We start from the raw sequence: 24560 nt of genomic DNA, 5'->3' as shown, positions 1-24560 counted from the left end.
GGGGATGGAAAAAGATACTCCATGCAAATGGAAATCAAAAGAAAGCTGGAGTAGCAATTCTCATATCAGACAAAACAGACTTTAAAATAAAGACTATTACAAGAGACAAAGAAGGACACTATATAATGATCAAGGGATCGATCCAAGAGGAAGGTATAACAATTGTAAATATTTATGCACCCAACATAGGAGCACCTCAATACATAAGGCAAATACTAACAGCCATAAAAGGGGAAATCGACAGTAACACAATCATAGTAGGGGACTTTAACACCCCACTTTCACCAATGGACAGATCATCCAAAATGAAAATAAATAAGGAAACACAAGCTTTAAATGATACATTAAACAAGATGGACTTAATTGATATTTATAGGACATTCCACCCAAAAACAGCAGAATACACATTTTTCTCAAGTGCTCATGGAACATTCTCCAGGACAGATCATATCTTGGGTCACAAATCAAGCCTTGGTAAATTTAAGAAAATTGAAATCATATCAAGTATCTTTTCTGACCACAACGCTATGAGACTAGATATCAATTACAGGAAAAGATCTGTAAAAAATACAAACACATGGAGGCTACACAATACACTACTTAATAACGAAGTGATCACTGAAGAAATCAAAGGGGAAATCAAAAAATACCTAGAAACAAATGACAATGGAGTCACGACGACCCAAAACCTATGGGATGCAGCAAAAGCAGTTCTAAGAGAGAAGTTTAAAGCAATACAAGCCTACATCAAGAAATAGGAAACATCTCAAATAAACAACCTAACCTTGCACCTAAAGCAATTAGAGAAAGAAGAACAAAAAAACCCCAAAGCTAGCAGAAGGAAAGAAATCATAAAGATCAGGTCAGAAATAAATGAAAAAGAAATGAAGGAAACAATAGCAAAAATCAATAAAACTAAAAGCTGGTTCTTCGAGAAGATAAACAAAATTGATAAACCATTAGCCAGACTCATCAAGAGAAAAAGGGAGAAGACTCAAATCAATAGAATTAGAAATGAAAAAGGAGAAGTAACCACTGACACTGCAGAAATACAAACGATCATGAGAGATTACTACAAGCATCTCTATGTCAATAAAATGGACAACCTGGAAGAAATGGACAGATTCTTAGAAATGCACAAACTGCCGAGACTGAACCAGGAAGAAATAGAAAATATGAACAGACCAATCACAAGCACTGAAATTGAAACTGTGATTAAAAATCTTCCAACAAACAAAAGCCCAGGACCAGATGGCTTCACAGGCGAATTCTATCAAACATTTAGAGAAGAGCTAACACCTATCCTTCTCAAACTCTTCTAAAATATTGCAGCGGGAGGAACACTCCCCAACTCATTCTACGAGGCCACCATCACCCTGATACCAAAACCAGACAAAGATGTCATAAAGAAAGAAAACTACAGGCCAATATCACTGATGAACATAGATGCAAAAATCCTCAACAAAATACTAGCAAACAGAATCCAACAGCACATTAAAAGGATCATACACCATGATCAAGTGGGGTTTATTCCAGGAGTGCAAGGATTCTTCAATATATGCAAATCAATTAACGTGATACATCATATTAACAAACTGAAGGAGAAAAACCATATGATCATCTCAATAGATGCAGAGAAAGCTTTCGACAAAATTCAACACCCATTTATGATAAAAGCCCTGCAGAAAGTAGGCATAGAGGGAACTTTCCTCAACATAATAAAGGCCATATATGACAAACCCACAGCCAACATTGTCCTCAATGGTGAAAAACTGAAACCATTTCCACTAAGATCAGGAATAAGACAAGGTTGCCCACTCTCACCACTATTATTCAACATAGTTTTGGAAGTGTTAGCCACAGCAATCAGAGAAGAAAAAGAAATAAAAGGAATCCAAATCGGAAAAGAAGAAGTAAAGCTGTCACTGTTTGCAGATGACATGATACTATACATAGAGAATCCTAAAGATGCTACCAGAAAACTACTAGAGCTAAAGTAGCTCTAGTAGAGCTACTACTAGCAGCTGGTAAAGTAGCAGGATACAAAATTAATGCACAGAAATCTCTTGCATTCCTATATACTAATGATGAAAAATCTGAAAGTGAAATTAAGAAAACATTCCCGTTTACCATTGCAACAAAAAGAATAAAATATCTAGGAATAAACCTACCTAAGGGGACAAAAGACCTGTATGCAGAAAATTATAGGACATTGATGAAAGAAGTTAAAGATGATACAAATGATGGAGAGATATACCATGTTCTTGGATTGGAGGAAGCAACACTGTGAAAATGACTCTACTACCCAAAGCAATCTACAGATTCAATGCAATCCCTATCAAACTACCAATGGCATTTTTCACAGAACTAGAAAGAAAATTTCACAATTTGTATGGAAACACAAAAGACCCCGAACAGCCAAAGCAATCTTGAGAACGAAAAATGGAGCTGGAGGAATCAGGCTCCCTGACTTCAGACTATATTACAAAGCTACAGTAATCAAGACAGTTTGGTACTGGCACAAAAACAGAAATATAGATCAATGGAACAGGATAGAAAGCCCAGAGATAAAGCCACGTACATATGGTCACCTTTTCTTTGAAAAGGAGGCAAGCATATACAGTGGCGATAAGACAGCCTCTTCAATAAGTGGTGCTGGGAAAATTGGACAGGTACATGTAAAAGTATGAAATTAGAACACTCCCTGACACCATACACAAAAATAAACTCAAAATGGATTAAAGACCTAAGTGTAAGGCCAGACACTATCAAACTCTTAGAGGAAAACATAGGCAGAACACTATATGACATATATCACAGCAAGATCCTTTTTGACCCAGCTCCTAGAGAAATGGAAATAAAAACACAAATAAACAAATGGGACCTAAGGAAACTTAAAAGCTTTTGCACAGCAAAGGAAACCATAAACAAGACCAAAAGACAACCCTCAGAATGGGAGAAAATATTTGCAAATGAAGCAACTGACAAAGGATTAATCTCCAAGATTTACAAGCAGCTCATGCAGTTCAATAACAAAAAAACAAACAACCCAATCCAAAAATGGGCAGAAGACCTAAATAGACATTTCTCCAAAGAAGATATACAGATTGCCAACAGACACATGAAAGAATGCTCAACATCATTAATCATTAGAGAAATGCAAATCAAAACTACAATGAGATATCATCTCACACCAGTCAGAATGGCCATCATCAAAAAATCTAGAAACAATAAATGCTGGAGAGGGTGTGGAGAAAAGGGAACCCTCTTACACTGTTGGTGGGAATGTAAATTGATACAGCCACTATGGAGAACAGTATGGAGGCTCCTTAAAAAACTACAAATAGAACTACCATACGACCCAGCAATCCCACTACTGGGCATATACCCTGAGAAAACCATAATTCAAAAAGAGTCATGTACCAAAATGTTCATTGCAGCTCTATTTACAATAGCCAGGACATGGAAGCAACCAAAGTGTCCATCATCGGATGAATGGATAAAGAAGATGTGGCACATATATACAATGGAATATTACTCAGCCATAAAAAGAAATGAAATGGAGGTATTTGTAGTGAGGTGGATGGAGTTAGAGTCTGTCATACAGAGTGAAGTAAGTCAGAAAGAGAAAAACAAATACAGTATGCTAACACATATATATGGAATCTAAGGGGAAAAAAAAAAAAAAGGTCATGAAGAACCTAGTGGCAAGATGGGAATAAAGACACAGACCTACTAGAGAATGGACTTGAGGATATGGGGAGGGGGAGGGGTAAGATGTGACAGGGTGAGAGAGTGGCATGGACATATATATACTACCAAATGTAAAATAGATAGCTAGTGGGAAGCAGCCACATAGCACAGGGAGATCAGCTCGGTGCTTTGTGACCATCTAGAGGGGTGGGATAGGGAGGGTCGGAGGGAGGGAGATGCAAGAGGGAAGAGATGTGGGAACATATGTATATGTATAACTGATTCACTTTGTTATAAAGCAGAAACTAACACACCATTGTAAAGCAATTATACTCCAATAAAGATGTTTAAAAAAAAAAAAAGAGAGAGAGAAAAAAAAGAATGAAAAACAGGAAATTACTATAGACACTACTGTTAAGGCCAATAAATTTAAAAATTTTGATGAACAGGATAAATTTCTACCAAAACATAACTTACCAAAACTGACTTAAGGAAAAAAAAGAATATGTGAATATTCCTAAACCTACTAAAGAAATGAATATGCCATTTAAAATCTTCCCACAGAGAAAAACCCAGGCCCAGATTGCTTTACTGGTGAATTTTTTTTCAAATTTTAAGAAAGAAATAACACCAATCGTTCACAAGTATTTGCATAGAAAAGAGGAAACATTCCCCCATTCATTTTATAAGGTCAAATAACTATGACATGAGAACCTAGCAGAGAATTCAAAAGAAAGGAAACTTACATGCAAAGCTCTTATTAACATAGATATAAAACTCTTAACCAACTTATTAGCAAAATATTAGCAAATCCAGCACATATATTAATGTTAATACATCACAAAAGTTGTATTTATTCTGGGAATACAAGGGTCATTTAACACGCAAAAATCAAGTGATGTCATTTACCACATTAATAGATAAAAAAGAAAAAAATAATATGATCATCACAAAAGATACATAAGAACTATGTAATAAAATTTAACACCATTCATGGTTTTAAAATATATATGCTTATAACAAATTAGGAGCACAAGAAACTTCCTTAAACTAATAAAGAATATCTATTTAAAAACCTGCAGCAAACATACACTTAAAGGTGAAATAATAAAAATATTTTCCCTAAGATCAGTAAGTAGACAAGAAAATCATTGTCCTTGAACTTTTTATTCAATATTGTACTGGAAGTCTATGATGGACAGATTCCAAGGTAGTCCCCACAATCACCACCTCTTGATATCCTTGCCCTTGCATAATCCCCTTCCCCTTCAGTGTGCACAGAACCTGTGATTTGCTTATAACCAACGGAATATGGCAAGGGTCATGAGATGCCACTTTCATTACTAAATTACATGTGATTGTAACAATCATCTTGTGAGGAGACTCTCTCCCTTACTGGCTCTGAAGAAGGAAGCTGCTAGGTTGTCAGATGGCCTATGGAGAAAGGCATATGGCAAGCAACTGACAGTGGCCTCTGGTCAACAGCCAGTAAAAACTAAGGCTCTCGATGCATCAACTTGCTAGGGAACAGAACGCTGCCAACAACCAAATAAGTTTTGAAAATGGATCCTTTCCCAATCAAGCCTCAGATGAGGTCACAGCCCTGGCAGTCACCTTAACTGTAGTTTGTGAGATCCTGAAACAGAAACTCATCTAAGCCACGCCTGGTTTCCTGACCTACAAACTCTGAGATAAGAAATGCATGTTGTTTTAAGCCACTAGGTTTGTGTAATTTTGTCACACAGCAATAAATAACTAATACAACGGGGGGGGAAGGGGAAGCTGGGACGAAGTGAGAGAGTAGCATTGACATATATACACTACCAAATGTAAAATGGAAGGCTAGTGGGAAGCTGCTGCATAGCACAGGGAGATCAGCTCGATGCTTTGTGACGACCTAGAGAGGTGGGATAGGGAGGGTGGGAGGGAGGCTCAAGAGGGAGGGAACATGGGGATATATGTATACATACAGCTGACTCACTTCGTTGTACAGCAGCAACTAACAACACTGTAAAGCAATTATACTCCAATAAAGATATAAAAAAATAATTAATAATAAATAAATAAATAAATAAATAAATGCTTCAGTACTCCAACAGTGGAAAAGAAAAAAACTAATACAAGGTCCTAACCCCAGTGCAATAATAAAAAGAAATAAATATAAATACATATATAACTAAAGAAGGAAATAAAACTGTCATTATTTGAAGACGGCATGACTGTGTACATAGGAAAATCTACAATAGATAAACAATTTGAATTACTAATTGAATTTAAGTAAAGTCATTGGACACAAAGTCAACATATAAAAATAAATTATATTTTCATATTCCAACAAAAATAATATGAAAAATAATATATTATAATTTAATTATGTACAATTTACAATATATTATTCTTTATCATTATGTACAATTTTCAATAGCATTTAAAATTATCAAATATTTATGACTAAACATAACAAAAATGTAGAAGACCTCTACAGAGAAATCTATAAATGTCATTTAGAGAAATCAAAGAATACCTAAGTAAGTGGTGGGATATATACTATGTTTGATTCCCTGACTGTGTGTGATTCAGACAATGAATCAATGTCATCATTGTTAATGACAATCAATCGATATTGCCATTCCCCATCATCATGGGGAATGTCAGTTCTCCCCAAATTGATCTACAGATTCAAGATATTTCTAATCAAAATCTCAGCAGATATGTTTGTGGAATTTGACAAGCTATTTCTAAAATTTACAAGATGTTAAAAGTTTTAAAATTAAAGAATTTAAAAAATTAAAATTAAAGAATCAAATTAAAGAATATCCATTAAATTGAATACTACATAACAATGAAAATACCAAACTACAGCTACATGCAACATGGATGAAACTTACAAATATAATGTTGAGCAAAAGAAGCCAAATAGGGACTTCCCTGATGGCACAGTGGTTAAGAATCCACCTGCCAATGCAGGGGACACAGGTTCGAGCCCTGGTCCAGGAAGATCCCACATGCCGTGGAGCAACTAAGTCCATGCACCACAGCTACTGAGCCTGTGCTCTAGAGCCCACGAGCCACAACTACTGAAGCCCACATGCCTAGAGCCCATGCTCCGCAACAAGAGAAGCCACTGCAATGAGAAGCCTACACACAGCAATGAAGAGTAGCCCCCACTCGCCACAACTAGAGAAAGTCCATGCACAGCAACAAAGACCCAATGCAGCCAAATTAATTAATTAATTAATTTAATTTAATTTTTTAAAAAAGAAGCCAAATATAAGCAAGCAGATATGTACAATTCCATTCCTATAACTGTCAAAAACAACAGGCAAAACTAATCTATAATGTTTGAAATCAGAATAGTGCTACACTTGGGGGTTAGGTAGTGATTAGAAGGTAACACAGAGGGATTTCTGTGGCTTTAGCAATTTTCTGTTTCTTGAATTGTACATTTGTTACATGGATGTAAAATTATTTCAAGGCATACACTTAATATTTACACAGTTTCTTGATAGTTCGGTAACATTTGCACACACACCAAAAAAAGAATAAGGAAACTTTTTATGTACTGATAAGGAATGATGTTGAGAACATATAAAGAGAAAAAAACAAGGTACAAAACTGTATAATGTGCTACAACTTGTGTAACAGAAATACATGATACTTTCATATTTGTCTATAAATACATAAAGAAGAAAATTATGTTACATATAATATTTGCTTATATGTGTACAGAATGAATCTCTAGAAAGACACAAGAAATAAATAGCACTGCTTGGCTCTGCGGGTAGACACTGAGTGTCCAGGGAACAGGAGTGGAAGAAAGATCCTTCACTGTACATACAACTTTTATCTTTTGACTGTCAAACCAGGCAAATATGTTAATTACTTAAGAAAATTTTAAAAGAAAAGTAATTCAGATTATCTTTATAAAGCAATAAAATATTTTAAATTGGGGTTATAAATAGTGTCCCCAAAAGCCAACTCTGATGGGTCAAGTTTGCTAGAGACTTCAGAAATAAGGTTCTTAATAACATATTCCTTGCTGGCGGTTTAGCTAATATTCCTTAGAAGTATTCTGACAATATTAATTAGCAGAACACCACAGATAGAAAAAATAAACTCTGATATAATCAGTACAAATACTTTATAATCTGTATATTATAGCCTATCTGTTGAATTTTACTTGAAAACCATAGAAAACAATTCTAGGCTTTCCCCAACGTTACATGATTTATGATCAGTGATAGCAAGGACTGTTAATATGCCTGAAATGTAAATGTTTGATTTTATTCATTTTTCAGATCATGCATCACAGAAATCAAAAGTTTTTCTTCCATATTTAAGTTTATAAACTCAGATATGAGAGGAACCCAAAGATCATCCACCAGAAGCAGCTGGAATATCTAAACCTATTTCTCAACAATCTAAGCCTGGTTGCTACCTTCAAAGACTATAAAACCAAAGACTGAAGTTGCCCTAATTAAAAAAAAACTAAAATTTACTAACTATATAAACTAAATATGTATATATGTACATGGCATAAGCATAAAGATACATAAACAAAGAATACTGCCCAACATTCCAGTTCTACAAGGATTAAGTTGCAACCCACTGCAGTCACCCACTGACAGTGCCCCCAGAGGGGAATTCAGGACAGAGAAAAACAGGATGGAGCATTCTGTGTTTTAGATATATGGTCCCTAGACAGTTAAGATTCATATCTAAGGAAGAATTTCAATGACCCCAGATTCTTGCATCTTCCCATACATAGAAAAGCACTTAAATCATTAACTTGAGATGTCTGTTCTTTGTGATTAGCAGTAATCTTTTATGCTTGACTACACATATTTCCCAGCCAAAAAATTAATATATATACTGGCTCCTCCCCTACGGTTTTGGAGCAGTTCCTCAGAGCTATCTGAGAGGCTATCTCCCAAGCTACAGTCCTCAGTAAGACCCTCAATAAAACTTCACTCACAACTCTCATATTGTGTGTCTTTCTTTCAGTTGACAAGTATATAGGAATGTATACAGTTAAATGGCCGATTTAAGAGGGCTTAGAGTTCCCAAAGATGCTTGGTTAAATTCTCCTTCATTGACTTAAGCCCTGCATTCACGATACATTTAAAGATATTTTCCCCTCCACAATAAATTGTGATATTAATGATTATTCTCAAGTTCAAGATAATTAATTTATCTTTCACAAAAAGATAAATATCACATTTTTGTAAGCATTAAAATAGGCAATGTCGGACAGCATTGTCTTTTAATTTCATGTAAAAGAATGAAGATAGAACACTCCCTAACACCATACACAAAAATAAACTCCAAATGGATTAAAGACCTAAATGTAAGACCGGACACTATAAAACTCTTAGAGGAAAACATAGGCAGAACACTCTTTGATATAAATCACAGCAAGATCTTTTTTGACCCACCTCCTACAGTAATGAAAATAAAAACAAAAATAAACAAATGGGACCTAACTAAACTTAAAAGCTTTTGCACAGCAAAGGAAACCATAAAAAAAATGAAAAGACAACCCTCAGAATGGGAGAAAATATTTGCAAATGAAGCAACTGACAAGGGGTTAATCTCCAAAGTCTACAAACAGCTCATTCAGCTCAATATCAAAAAAACAAACAGCCCAAAGAAAAAATGGGTGGAAGACCTAGATAGACATTTCTCCAAAGAAGACATACAGATGGCCAAGAGGCACATGAAAAGATGCTCAACATCACTAATTGTTAGAAAAATGCAAATCAAAACTACAATGAGGTATCACCTCACACTGGTCAGAATGGCCATCATCAAAAAAACCTACAAACGATAAATGCTGGAGAGTGTGTAGAGAAAAGGGAACCCTCCTACACTGTTGGTGGGAATGCAAATTGGCACAACCACTATGGAGAAGAGTATGGAGATTCCTCAAAAAACTAAAAATGGAACTACCATATGACTCAGTAATCCCACTCCTGGGCATATACCCAGAGAAAACCATAATTCAGAAAGATACATGCACCCCAATATTCATTACAGCACTATTTACAATAGCCAGGACATGAAAGCAACCTAAATGTCCATCAACAGAAGAATGAATAAAGAAGATGTGTTACATGTATACAGTGGAATATTACTCAGCCATAAAAGGAACGAAATAGTGCCATTTGCAGAGACGTGGACAGACCCAGAGACTGTCATACAGAGTGAAATAAGTCAGAAGGAGAAAAACAAATATCGTATAATATCACTTATATGTGGAGTCTAGAAAAATGTTATAGATGAACTTATTTGCAAAGCAGAAATAGAGACACAGATGTAGAGAACAAACTTATGGATACCAAGGGGAGTGGGTGGGATGAAGTAGGAGATTGGGATTGATATATATACACTACTATGAATAAAATAGATAACTAATGAGAACCTACTGTATAGCACAGGGAACTCTACTCAATGCTCTGTGGTGACCTAAATGGGAAAGAAATCTAAAAAAGAGGGGATATATGCATACGTATAACTGATTCACTTTCCTGTACAGCAGAAACTAACAAAACATTGTAAAGCAACTATACTCCAATAAACATTAATTTTAAAAAATAGGCAGTGCCTGCAAAGTTCCTAAGATTTAAACTTGTCCAAAATCTGTCAGCTTGGTCTTTTATGTTCCTACCAGTTAAATATACCTCAAATGAGTTAATAAAATTATAATTGGAAATCATCACCATCAATCATTTCTTCTCCCCAAAATGGCTATAAAAGAGGCCAGAACATTTCCTTCAACATTCCAATTGTGAGGGGAAAAAAACTCATTCTGCCTATCTACACAAAAGGGTAGGGCCAGATCTACTCAAAACACTGACAAACAAAAAATCTTACAAGCAGAGAAAGAGATAAAATCAATATGGCAATATCTGAGTAGGTAATATTTTCAGTGGTAAAGGTACAAGGAACAGTATAACAACTCTTGACTGACCTTTCAATTTTTCATATCCTGAAATGTTTGCTACATTACTTATTTTAAAATAACATAACCAAAATTAGATCTAATATAAAGAAAGAAGTCCTATCTAGTTTTAGCAAATAGCTAAAATATAAATTTCCTCCTCTCAAAAAAATACTGGATTAATAAAAACTTCCATTGATGCTGAATCCCAAAATACTGTGAACATAATACTCATGAATACTACTCAGAATATTGAAGGTTAATGATTCAAATATTACAGTATGCATACAAGAAGAAAAAGAAAAAGCTCCAGATAGAAAAAGGAAGAATGTCTGTATAGCTGCCATCCTTTTTTCTCATCAAACGTATAAAAACAGGTTTACTTCATTAAGCTCTGCCCATACAGTGATGACTCCTTATGAACTATTACCATTCAACAAAATAAAATAAGCACTTTCTTGAGCTCTCAGCAGTGGCTGCCTGTCTCTATTATCTACCTAACTCAGTTTTGACTAGTACTTGCTAATCTGTGTAAATTTACTTCTCAGAGGTTTCTTTTTCTTTCATTAATATCAATTTTTCCTGTGATAGCCTTCTCAATCACACCAAAAAGTTTGACTGTTTCCCAAATAATAAACAAATATCAGATTATTTAATAGTTAAATAACAGATACAGATAATAAAATACAAATTTTACTTCATCTCAACGTGGATTATCAGCTAAGTAGATGTCTGTTATATTCTAGCTCTGGTTGAAACCAACACTAGAAACATTAAAATTTGGGACAATTTGTTACAAATAAAATCTAATAACATTTTCCATATCCATTCATAAAATTTTCTTTTTCCAATTATTATTTCATTCTAAAATGGGAGAATTTGAATTCTGATCAATTCACCATCTTTGAAAATATTAATCTTGGATGTGCAATGTTGCGCAACACTTAGTACCAATATTTTTGGATGTCTAAAACCTCTGTCTCATATTTTTTTAAGGTAAAAAATATTTAAGCAAAAGGGTGAAAGTGTAGGAGGTAACTTCCATGATCAAAAGGTGTAGAAATACATTTAGTATTTACTTGACTTTTAAATTTTAGGTCTGGGTTTTCAGCACCTTGACCTAAGGAAAAGAACACATCATTGGTGAAGTCCTAGTTTATAGCAAGGAGAACAAGAATGCTAGGAGTTCCCCATTAGAAAAGGACTGAATCTATATCAATTATGAATTTTCTATGAAAATAAACTATTATAAAAGTAAGCATAAATATTATTTCTAGCTATTAATATTATTTTTTAAATTCTTTCAAAAATTAACCTGAAACTTGCTCGGGAAATAATTTTCTTACACATTAAGAAATTGTTTAACTCTTACATTCTTACCGTTCTCTGTTAAATTTAAGAGAATGAAGAATAGCTGGCCTTTTTTGTCTAAGGTTCCACAAATGAAGTGTATCATCTGAACCTGCACTGACCAAAGCACCCTGGAACAAAATGAAGACAAAGTGAGCGATTTACTTAATTTATGTTTTTTTTTTTGTGAAGCAAAAACAAGCTAATTTACTGAATTTTTCACTGTTTTTAATGTTATTTGTATTTATATAATGTAGAAATACAAGGAAGGACAATGCACATACTTCAGTCAGGAAGCCTAAGAATGCTAACAGTAGAAGAAGCAGGTAAACTACTGTATATGGATTGGTGAGAATGATTAGTTCAAGAAATATGCATTTATCAATAGAGGGATTATTATTATAAGAATCATTGTGACTATTAAAGATTTCTTATATTTTCTTTGGGAAAAACTAAGTTTAATTTTTTTGTTGTTTTTACTATTTACACATATACCATGTAGCTCTACAGAAAAGCAAATATCCAACCCAGTTTTAAATTGCAATCTGGTCATATAAAAGTACACTGTTTGTAAAAATTTTCTGTATAGTTAAGAAGTATATAGTCTTCCTAAAAGAAGTATATAGTCTTCCTAGAAGTATATAGTCTTCCTAAAAATTTTCTATATAGTTAAGAAGTATATAGTCTTCCTATATAGTATATTTGATATAATTTAATTTGTTTTCTTACTTCAAGAAGCTTCATCTATGACAAAAGAAAACATCTGTAATAAAAGAAAATATTTCTCCAACTAGAATTCAGTATAACTACAAAAATAATACTAAGATCCTTTTTATACAAAGCCTCCAAATAAAAATGAATCCTACTTCAAATACAATAGGATGGGTTCTACCTATTAGTATGGCAGACACCATATGGGCAGAAAATTAGCTGCCATGTATGACTTCATATACATATTTTAAACTATTTATTTTACTGAGTAAAGTAAGATCATCTTAAACTATGTCAGAACTTTTGCCATTATGAGTTTCCCAGCAAAAAAATGTCAATGCTTGCCCTATGTCAGAGCCTGAAGCTACTCTAGAGTATTGAATGTGTTCTGTAAAAGTGATCTTGCACAATTATGGTAGTCCTGAGATACCTAAAATTCTTTTCATACTTTACAAAGTACTCGGTTACAAGTAACCTTTCACAGTTTATTAAATCAATCACAGATATAAAAATGATCAACCATGTAGATGTTAGGAAGAACTATATTGAAATTCCTAGAATTTACTTCTTCTTTAGGAATTAGAGGAGAGAAGAATATAGGAATCTAAATGCCGTTCCATAACAATTCCTACGACAAACATATGCTCATGTAGCCTATGATGGTTCTCTTGATATTATATACCTATGATTTTAGTCTCAAAGAAAAATAACTTTTAAAACAATAATCATAATCAGAGAGTATAACCATTAAAATGTTTTAAAATGTGTACAATTTGCATATTTGTATATAAATATGTAAATACACATATTCAAAGAGGTATACATTGATATATACATTTTAAAATGAACTCATAGATAATTACATTCATGCAATAAAATGTATCCTACACATGCCTTGAGGATTTTTGTGTTTGTCTGCTTTTTTTGTAAACTGTTCTCAAGTGTTCTACATATTCAAATTAGAAAATTATTAGGACTGCTTGGAAGTACTTGATGAACTACAATTTTTTTTGAGATATAGAATAGTGATCTCATTTCTCAGGAAAGTGGAAACTCATTTGGGATAGGGTGAAGATAGACTATGATATATGAAATTAATAAAACATTCTCTACAGTAAATAGTTACGTGTTATACAAAAGATATAATATGCCAAAGGCAATGAAAGTAAAATAAATCAGATGTTCAATAATATCTTAGTGTAATAGCTGAATAAATCTAGGAAGGAAGTCAGTATTAATAATTCTATGATAAAACTAGGAGATAACTTAGCATTTGAGGGAAGTGAACAGAACCACTGAACAGCGCCAACAGAAATACAAGACACATGAAAGTAAGCACATTGGCAGGGTGTCTAGGGCTCATTTACAAAAAGCAAATCCATAAGAAGCACTATTAATGAAGATCTGTGAAAAGATTAAAAACTGAATAAAAACACAGGTCAAGAGGTCAGAAGCTGGGAAGTTTGGAAAAAGGTACAGAAGTTGAGTATAAAGCAGATCAAGGTGAGCAGTTTAGGATAGACAATGTAAACACTGGAAAGATGTTGAAGGCTTGCCTTTATTTCTTCTTAGTTATGTAACAGCACAGAGGCAAACTTATGGCCTTGAAGACAATTGTCAGAGGACAGGACACAGAGAAAATCACCTGGAAACAATTTATGCTTGCCAGTAAACATCCATGCAGAAGGCAAAAGGCTGAGATCTCTCAACTAGGAGCTATAGAGTAACACTGAGACTTCAAAAAGGTTGTCAGTCTAGATACTAAAGACTAGTTATTACGATAAAATATTTTTTTAATGTTTCCCCTGCTCTTCCTTATTTCCCTGTCTCGTTTTGGTACCCCACAGCAAGTATGCCTACAACATGAAATATGCTAGGTTGGTCAACAAGGAGAATCTCACAGCCTTCTGAGAAAGATTTTTGAGCTAAGAGAAGTAAAAAGTGGACATTTCCCAATATCACAAATTTTTCATGCCTCAGGTATCTCTAGTATAAAGTTATATGAAACATTTCACCCATGGTTATGAGTAAAAATTCTTAGAATATATATATGCAAATATATAGAGATACTGAATAAAAGATCATCATTCATGCCACAAGAAACAACCAGTGATACCTCTTTTTTTTTTCTTTCGACACACTGAGTTCAATCTCCTAAGTGCCCAAATTTGGTATGTCATAAACTCTTAAAACATTTTTGCACTGACTGGATCACTTAACATAAAAGAGTTCAAAAGACTCAATAATCCATTGTAAAAATATGAGTCAAGAAAGCCTTAAGTAGCCTTCAACTACTGGAAGACCTGCAAACTTTCTGAGCTTTACAAACTTTGTCTTTAGGGAGTTCCTCATCACCATAGATCTATAAAAATAAGAGTAGGGTAGGCAGCCAATTGTTATAAAGCTATGCATATGTATACCAACAAATGAATATGGAGATATATACAGACAAAGAAGCCCAAAGTAAATAACTGAAAAGATTATTTAATGGAAGATAAAGACAAAACATGAAAATTAACGCTGGATTAGAAAACAAATTGGTGGGAGGAGAGTGTGTAGACGGAGAGTTTAATGGTCAGTGTAGCAATCAAAGGATTTTAGTAATTTTTTAAAAACCATTTAAACAATTAATCTATAAATTATACTATGCAATCACAATAACAGGATCTTCTGGTACATACAAAATTTTTCCTTTAAAATTTAATAAACTGACAAATACAAGAGTACAGTCTTTTATGAAAAATGTAACCATGAACAATACTGCATACGTATATATCTTTAAGCATGTAGAAAAATAATATTAAAAAGATTACACAACGTGTGTGTGTTTGTGTGTGTGAGATAGAAATATCTAAGAAAATCCTTACCTCATTGATCAAGAATTGGAGCTGCAGAACAGCTGCACCACTTTCATGTTGACAATAACAATCAACGCCAGGTCTCCCAAGTCTAAAATAATTAAAGTCAAGGATTCTAACATTTTAATTAGCATTAATATTAATGGGTAAAGAAAAAACTAACTTACTTAGCAACTGACATTTGGCTTACTAGTTATCTTTATTTTTGTAAATAAAGAGTTGAAAAATCTTGGTCTTAGTTCATGGAAATTACATTATATAGCATTGTTTGTCAGCAAAATGGCTGGATAAAATGTCCCTTGTACATAACCAACCCCCCTCAACAACAATAATTTTGCATCTACACTCACAGACAAAAGTGCCTTCACAGGAGCTTCAGGATCCAGGTTGGAGATTGTGAAACCCTGGTGCAGTCCAAGAATGAAGATAGCCATTTTGAGGAGACAGGCTTGCACTTAGGCAGGTGACTCACTGACTGTGGTCTCAGCTATAGAAACAGAAATAGCTCTGTACCCCTGAGAACTTAGCTACAGCTCCATCTGGCTCTGGGTCTGTCACCAGCATATGCCACATGTCAAGGGACCCAAAGGAGTCACACTCATTCATGTATAGGTAATAGGCATAATAAAGAACTTAAAGAACTTGTTCCTGGCTGTAGAACAGGAAGTGACCTTTGAACCAGCTCCAGCCTCACTAGGCTGCAGTGTGGGAACCCCTGAAGGTAAGCCCCTGGAAGTAAGGTACAGTCCGTCAGACTGTGGATTCTGAAACGGCCTGTAACAGAGCTCCAGCAAGTCCCAGCCACAGTCTAGGAACAATCATGCTGGCAAAGGAACCCTATAGGAAACGCGCTTGTCTGTACCCTCTAAGATCCTAAAAGGGGTTTATACTCAGCTCAAGCCCCCTCACTGCCACAGTCTTCTAGAATTTCTGCTTGCACAAAGACCAGGCAGGAGACACTCCTGTCTCTGCCCCCTGGAGTTCCTGAAAAGGCCCTGTATGTGACTCCAGCTTCCTCATAACTACAGTCTGCCAGTCTACGGCAGTCCTGAGGGTCCAAGGTCTCAGTAGGAAACACCCCTGGCTGCAACCCTGGAGATCTGAAAGGGCCCTACACTGAGTCCTAGCCCCTCCCAACTGCAGGCTGTGAACAGTTCTGTTTCCACAGGTATCCAACAGGACACACTCCTGTCTGTACTCCCAGAGATCCTGAGAGGGCCTAATACTCCCAACCACAATCCACAAGCAGTCCTGGCACAGGGACCTGTCAGAAGACATAACTGCACTCCAAGAGATCCTGAAAGGGCCCAATACTCAACTCCAGCACCTCTGGCCACAGTCAGGGACCAATTCAGCCCATCCAATGATCTGGAGGGAGACATACCCATCCATGACTGCAGAGCAAATCTTGGCTGTGGAATCTGAAACAGCATTGAGGCTCAATTTCAGCACCTCTCAGCCACAGTCCAGGGTCAGTCCTGTCCATACAGGGACCCATCCAGTGACCAGGCAGCAGCCCACCCAAGATCTGGCAGGAGCCACACCCACCATTTACCCGGTAATAGGCTTGCTATCTGGGGACCCATACATGGACCCTAAAGCAGACCCTTGTCCCAGTCCCACCCTACTGAACAAGGTACTGCAGGTAGTCACATCTACCCGGGGACTGGAAGGGATCCACACCAGCATAAGACCCAGTATCAAGCCCACAAATCATAGATGCTACTGCAGACCCAGCAAAAGCCTCAAAACTGGCTCCAATGAAGCACAACTGCAATTATGGAAGTAATCATATCAGCTCGGGAAACAAACAGAAGGTCTTTATCTTCTGAAACCATTCTGTAAAGACTGGAAGAGGTGTTTGCTTCACAAATGCACAGACACCAATGTAAGTCTACATAGACAACAAAGAATTATGCAAGTATGACACCACCAAAGGAAAGTAATAGAGCTCCAGCAACTGACCCCAAAGAAATGGAAATTTATGATTTCCCTGACAAAGAATGTAAAATAATCATCTTAACCTGTATGAAATGCAAGAAAACACAGATATACAACTGAGCAAAATCAAGAAAACAATTCACGAACAAAATGCATTTAATAAAGAAATGGAGAGAGATCAAGATGGTGGAGTAGAAGGACATTGGGCTCACCTCCCCCAATGAATGAATCAAAAACAGATCTACACATGGGCAACTCTAGCTGAAAACAAACTAGAGACTGGCAGAAAGGCTCTTTTACAACCAAGGCTATAAAGAAAGACCCACATGGAGTCGGGTAGGAAGGGAGGAGGGGGATCAGGCTGGGACCAGTTCTTGTAGCAGGAAACAGAGAAGAGGAAGGGGATATCACAGGTTGGGAGATCCTCCCTGGGGACTGAGGGGTTTGAACTACATATTGGGCACCCCAGACATTGGGTTGGACATCAGGTAGATGAGTCCCCTGAGCAGGTTTAAAAACCAGTGGGATATACCAGAGAGTTGAAAGAAACTGAGACTCCACTCACGCATGCTTGCTTACTCCCAGGAACAAGGTGGAGAAAGTAGGCTGAAAACACCCCAGGGCTCTGGCCAGTTTCCCACTACTGCCCCAGTGCACCCCAGCCTGCACCTGGAGACTGCTGCAGCCCCTCTTGCTCCAGCACATCTCTCCGCTAGGGCAAAGGCTGCCACTGCTAAGGAATAACATATTTGGAGGTGATGGAGCTGGTGTGCAACCAGCCCTGAATCTGAACAGGGTGAGGGCGGCCACTGCTGGTGTGTGGGGAGGAAGCAGTTTGGGAGCAGCCTGGGGCTCTGACTCCTGTATGGGAACCAACCCAGTAGGCACCCTGGCCCACGGCAGGCAGTTGCTCCAGCTCCTCTTGCTCCAGAACTGCTCTCCGCTAGGGTGAAGGTACACACACTTGGAGGAAGCAGAGCCAGCTAGGGCCAGGCCCTGCTTCTAAACAGGGCAAGGGAGGATGCTTCTGGTGAGCACATGAAGGCAGCGGATCAGAAATGGCCTGGGGCTCTGACTGGCTTGCTGGGACCATACCAGGGCATACCCCAGCCCCACTGGGGGCTGCTCAAGCCCCTTTTCCTCTTATGTTCCCTTCCACTGGGGAGGAGATGCCAACACCAGGGGCAGGGGAGAGTGCACACTTAGAGGGAATGGAACCAGCTCCAATCGACACATGGGACTTCAGCTCCAGCATCTTGGGCCCCAAACCCACTCCCATAGGGTGGTGATAGCCACTGAGCATAGAAGAAAACCAGGCTCACACCTGGCTCTGGCTCTAGGCCCTCCACCTCCACCCCTGCCTCCCAGCAAGGTGGTGGCTGCTAGCACACCCAAAGGGAAGATGTGACCTGTGCTCACTTCAGATTAGCAATCCCAAGAAAGCCACTGAGCATGTGAAGACTGCATGGGGATGCTGTCACACATGACACCCCTGCAAGACTGAAATAGGTAACTGTTTCACCTAATTTTGTAAAGACAAAGAAAGTTAAGCAAAATGAGAAGACAAAGGAATTTGTTTCAAGCAAAAGAACAAGAAACAAAGCCCTGAAAAAACAACTAATGAAACAGAGATAAATAATTTGCCAGATAAAGAGTTAAAAGCATTAGTAATAAGAATGCTAACTGAACGTGGAAAGAGAATAGATGAACACAGTGAGAATTCTAACAAGGAACTAGAAAATATAAAAAAGAACCAGTCAGAGAAAAAGAATATAATAACTGGAATGAAAAACATAGTAGAAGGATTTAACAGCAGACTAGGTGATGCAGAAGAATGCATAGGCAATCTGTAAGACAGAATAATGGAAATCACCCAATCATAACAGCAAAAAGAAAAATAAATTTTAAAAGGTAAGGATAGTTTAAGGGATCACTGAGGCAACATCAAGCATACTAACATTTGCATTATAGGGGTTCAAGAAGGAGCGATAGAGAAAGGGGTTGGAAATGTGTTTGATGAAATTATGGCTAAAAAATTTTCAAGCCTGAAGAAGGAAACAGACATCCAGGTATAGGAAGCACAGAGGGTCCCAAACAAAATGAACTGAAGAGACCCACACCAAGAGATATCATAATTAAAATGGAAAAAGTTAAAGAGAGAATTCTAAAGGCAGCAAATGAAAAACAAAGAGTCACATGCAAGGGAATGTCCATAAGGGTATCAGCTGATTATTCTACAGATTTTGCAGGCCAGAAAGGAGTGGCATGATATATTTAAAGTGCTGAAAGGGGAAACCTACAACCTGGGATACTCTGTCCCACAAGACTATCCTTCATAAATGAAGGAGAGAAAAAAATTTCTCAGACAAGCAAAAACTAAAAGAGTTCATCAATACTAACTAAACTGACCCTAAAAGAAATGTTAAAGCGTCTTCCCTAAATGGAAAAGAAATGGCTACAACAAGAAGTAAGAATTTATAGGAAAGGAAAAACCCCACTAGTAAAGGCAAATATATAGTAAAGACTGTGGATCAACCACTTAAATAAGCTAGTGTGAAGATTAAAAGACAAAAATTGTAAAGTCAACTGTAACTACAATAAACAGTTAAGGGATAAATATGAAGATGTAAAATATGACATCAAAAACAGAAAACATGGGGCAGGGGAGTAAAAAATGTAGACCTTTTAGAATGTGTTTAAACTTAAATGACTACTGCTTTGGAAGAAGTAGACATAGTTATAGGTCAACATATATAAACTCCATGTTAACCACAAATCAAAACCATAAAATAGGCAATAGGTACACAAAAACTAGAGAGAAAGGAACACAAGCATACCACACACACACACACAAAACTATCAAACCACAGGGGAAGAAATTAAAATAAGAAGAAAAGAACAGAGAAGAACAAAAACAACAACAAACAAGTAACAAAAAAAAAGTAACAAAATGGAAATAAGTACATACCAATCAATGCTCTCTTTATATGTCAATGGATTAAATGCTCAAATCAAAAGATATAAGGTGCTGATTGTATTAAAAAAAAACCAGGACACATCTATATCCTGGCTATAAGAGACTCACTTCAAAGCTAAAGGCACCCAGACTAAAAGCGAGGGAATAGAAAACAATATTTCATGCAAATGCAAACGACAGGAAAGATGGGAGTAGCAATACTCTCATCTGACAAAATCAACCACAAAAGAAAAAGAAGGGCATTATATAATGATAAAGGGATCAATACAAGTAGAGGATATAACACTCGTTAACATATATACAGCTAATATAGGAGCACATAAGTAAATGAAGCAAATATTAACAGATGTAAAGGGAGAAACTGACAATAATACAATAAGAGTAGGGTACTTTAACATCCTCTTACATCAATAAACAGATTATCCAGAAAAAAAATTAAGAAACAGTAGTCTTAAATGATACATTAGACCAACTGGACTTAATAGGTATCTAAAGGACTTTACATCACCAAATGGCAGACTACACATTCTCTTCAAGGGTGCATGGAATGTTCTCCAGGACATATTACATGCTATACCACAAAACATGTTTAAACAAATTTAAAAGGATAAAAAGACATCAAGCATTTTTTTCTGAAAAAAAAAAACTAGAAACTAATACAAAACTAGAAATCAATCACAGAAAGAAAAATGGGTAAAAAAAAAAAATGGAGAACTAAACAACATGCAACTAAAAAGCCAATAGATCAATGAAGAAATCATAAAATACCTCAAGACAAATAAAACTAAAAATGCAACTTTCCAAAATCTATGGGACACACACAAAAAAAGCCATTTTAAGAGGGAAGTTTACAGTAATATAGGCCTTCATCAAGAAATAAGAAAAATCTCAAATGAACAACCTAACCTACCATCTGAAAGAATTTAAAAAAAAAAAAAGAAGAAGAAACAAAGCCCAAAGTCAGGAGAAGGAAGGAAATAATAAAGATCAGAAAGGAAATAAATAAAATAGTGACCCCCCCCACAAAAAAAACAGAAAAATCAATAAAACCAAGAACTGAATTTTCGAAAAGATAAACAAAATTGATAAGTTTATAGCTAGGCTCATCAAGAAAAAAAAAGACAAGATCCAAATTAACAACATAAGAAATAGGAAAATTTATAATCGATATCACAAAGGTACAAAAAAATCATAAGAGAATACTACAAACAGTTATATGCCAATAGATTGAACAACCTAGATAAAATAAACAAATTCTTAGAACCATATTCTTCCAAGACTGATTCAGGAAGAGACACACAATCTGAACAAACTATCACTAGTAGTGAAACTGAATTTATAATTTTAAAAAGCTCCCAGTAAACAAGAGTCCAGGACCAAACCGCTGCACCAGGAAATTCTACCAAACATAAAAAGAAGAACTAATATCAATACCTGTCCTTCACAAACTATTCCAAAATAGTCAAGAAGAGGGAACACTTCCAAATTCACTCTATGAGGCCATTGTTATCCTAATACCTAAACCAAAGACACCGCAAAAAAAAAAGAAAAAAAGAAAGAAAGAAAATTACAAAGGACAGAGACAGATGGTGGAGTAGAGGGACGTGAGCTCACTGCTCTTATGAAAACACCAAAATCACAACTAACTGCTAAACAACTATCGACAAAAAACAAAACAAAATAAACAAAAAAATCTGGAACCTACTAAAAAAATCCCCTATATCCAAAGACGAAGAAGAAGCCACAATGAGACAGTAAGAGTGGCGCAACTGCTATAAAATCAAATCCCATACCCACCAGGTGGGCAACCCACAAACTGGAAAATAATTATACCACAGAAGTGAAAGTTCTGAGCCCCGCATCAGGCTCCCCAGCCTGGGGGTCTGGCAATGGTGGCAATGGGAGGAGGAGCCCCCAGAGAATCTGGCTTTGAAGGCCACCAGGGTTTGATTACAGGAATTCCAGAACTGGGGGAAACACAAACACCACTCTTGGAGGGTGCACGCAAGGTCTCGTGTGCATCAGAACGCATGGAAAAAGCAGTGATCTCATAAAAGACTGTGCCAGACCTATCTGCTGGTATTGTAGGGTCTCCTGTGGAGGTCGGAGAAGGCTGTGCTCATTACAGGGACAAAGACACTGGTGGTGGCAGTTCTTGAGAGTACTCATTGGTGTGAGTCCTCCTGGAGACTGTCATTTTCTTAACACCTGGCCCCACCTTACAGCCTGCAGGCTCCAGTGCTGGGATGCCTCAGGCCAAACAACCAACAGGATGGGAAAACAGCTCCACCCATCAGCAGACAGGGTGCATAAAGTCTTCCTGAACCCACAGCCCTCTAGACACACCCCTTGGCACAGCCCTACCCACCAGAGGGACAAGACACAGCTCCACCCACCAGTGGGCAAGAACCAGTGTCCTGCACAAGCCTCTTAGACAGCCTCATCCACTAGGGAGCAGACAGCAGAAGCAAGAAAAACTACAGCCCTGCAGCCAATGTAAAGGAAACCACAAACACAGAAAGTTAGACAAAATGATATATGGCAGAGGAATAAGTCCCAGATGAAGGAACAAGATAAAACCCCAGAACAACAACTAAGCAAGGTGGAGATACACAATCTACCCAAAAAAAGAATTCACAATAACAGTAAAGATGATCCAAGATCTCAGAAAGAGTGGAGGCACAGATCGAGAAGACACAAGAAATGTTTAAAAAAGATCTAGAAGAACTAAAGAACAAACAAACAGAGATGAACAACACGATAACTGAAATGAAAAATACACTAGAAGGAATCAATAACAGAATAACTGAGGCAGAACAGATAAGTGAACTGGAAGACAGAGTGGTGGAAATCACTGCTGCAGAACAGAATAAAGAAAAAAGAATGAAAAGAAACAAGGACAACCCAAGAGACTTCTGGGACAACATAAAATGCACCAACATTTGCATTATAGGGGTCCCAGAGGGAGAAGAGAGAGAAAAAGGCCCTCAGAAAATATTTAGAGATAACAGATGAAAACTTCCCTGACATGGGAAAGGAAACAGTCACCCAAGCCTAAGAAGCTCAGTGAGTCACAGGCAGGATAAACCCAAGGAGGAACATGCCGAGACACATAGTAATCAAATTACAAAAATTAAAGACAAAGAAAAAATATTAAAAGCAACAAGGGAAAAGCAACAAATAACTTACAAGGAATCCCCACAAGGTTATCAGCTGTTTCTCAGGAGAAGCTCTGCAGGCCAGAAGGGAGTGCCATGATATATTTAAAGTGATGAAAGGAAAGAACCTACAACCAAGAATACTCTACCCAGCAAGGCTCTCATTCAGATTTGACAGTGAAATGAAAGCTTTATAGAAAAGCAAAAGCTAAGAGAATTCAGCATCACCAGAACAGCTCTGCAACAGATGCTTAAGGAACTTCTCTATAGGGAAAAGAAGAGACCAAAACTAGACACAAAAAAAATTACGAATGGAAAACCTCTCTGGTAAAGAAAAACACACAGTAAATGTAGGAAATCATCCACAAACAAATATGATATCAAAACCAGCATTCGTGAGAAGAGGAGAGCACAAATGCAGGATATTGAAAATGCATTTGAAATCAAAAGACCAGCAACGTAAAACAATATTGTTTCTATATAGACTGACATCAAAACCTCATGGTAAAAAAAAAAAAACCTCATGGTAACCCCAAACCGAAAAATCTACAATAGATACACATGCCAAAAAGAAAAAGAAATCCAAATACAATGTTAAAGTTAGTCATCAAATCACAAAAGAAGAGAACAAAAGAGAAAGGGGAAAAAAAAGACCTACAAAAACAAATCTTAAACAATTAACTAAATGGCAATAAGAACATACATATCAGTAATTACCTTAAACGTAAATGGATTAAATGTCCCAATCAAAAGACATATACTTGCTGAATGGATACAAAAACAAGACCCGTATATATGCTGTCTACAAGAGACAAACTTCAGATCTAGGGACACATACAGACTGAAAGTGAGGGGATGGAAAGGTATTCCATAAAAATGGAAATCAAAAGAAAGCCAGAGTAGCAATACTCATATAAGACAAAAAGGCATTA

The 24560-nt window shown here is 36.5% G+C and overlaps 1 protein-coding gene across 13 annotated transcripts in view; it reads right to left on the bottom strand.

Annotated features, from left to right (window-relative positions):
• Positions 1-24560, bottom strand: part of STXBP5L (syntaxin binding protein 5L) — a 382290-nt gene that overhangs the window by 273255 nt on the left and 84475 nt on the right. For all 13 annotated transcript variants that reach the window (XM_082394859.1, XM_082394855.1, XM_082394860.1 and 10 more), the window contains 2 exons: positions 15562-15643; positions 12014-12114 (listed from right to left, as the gene is read on the bottom strand). In XM_082394859.1, the coding sequence (XP_082250985.1) occupies positions 12014-12114; positions 15562-15643 (183 nt within the window). The remainder of the gene's footprint in view (positions 1-12013; positions 12115-15561; positions 15644-24560) is intronic.

This window comes from Balaenoptera borealis (assembly GCF_965194805.1).
Source record: "Balaenoptera borealis genome assembly, chromosome: 5".
Taxonomy (NCBI): Eukaryota; Metazoa; Chordata; class Mammalia; order Artiodactyla; family Balaenopteridae; genus Balaenoptera; species Balaenoptera borealis.
This window is presented reverse-complemented; position numbering and strand designations above follow the sequence as displayed.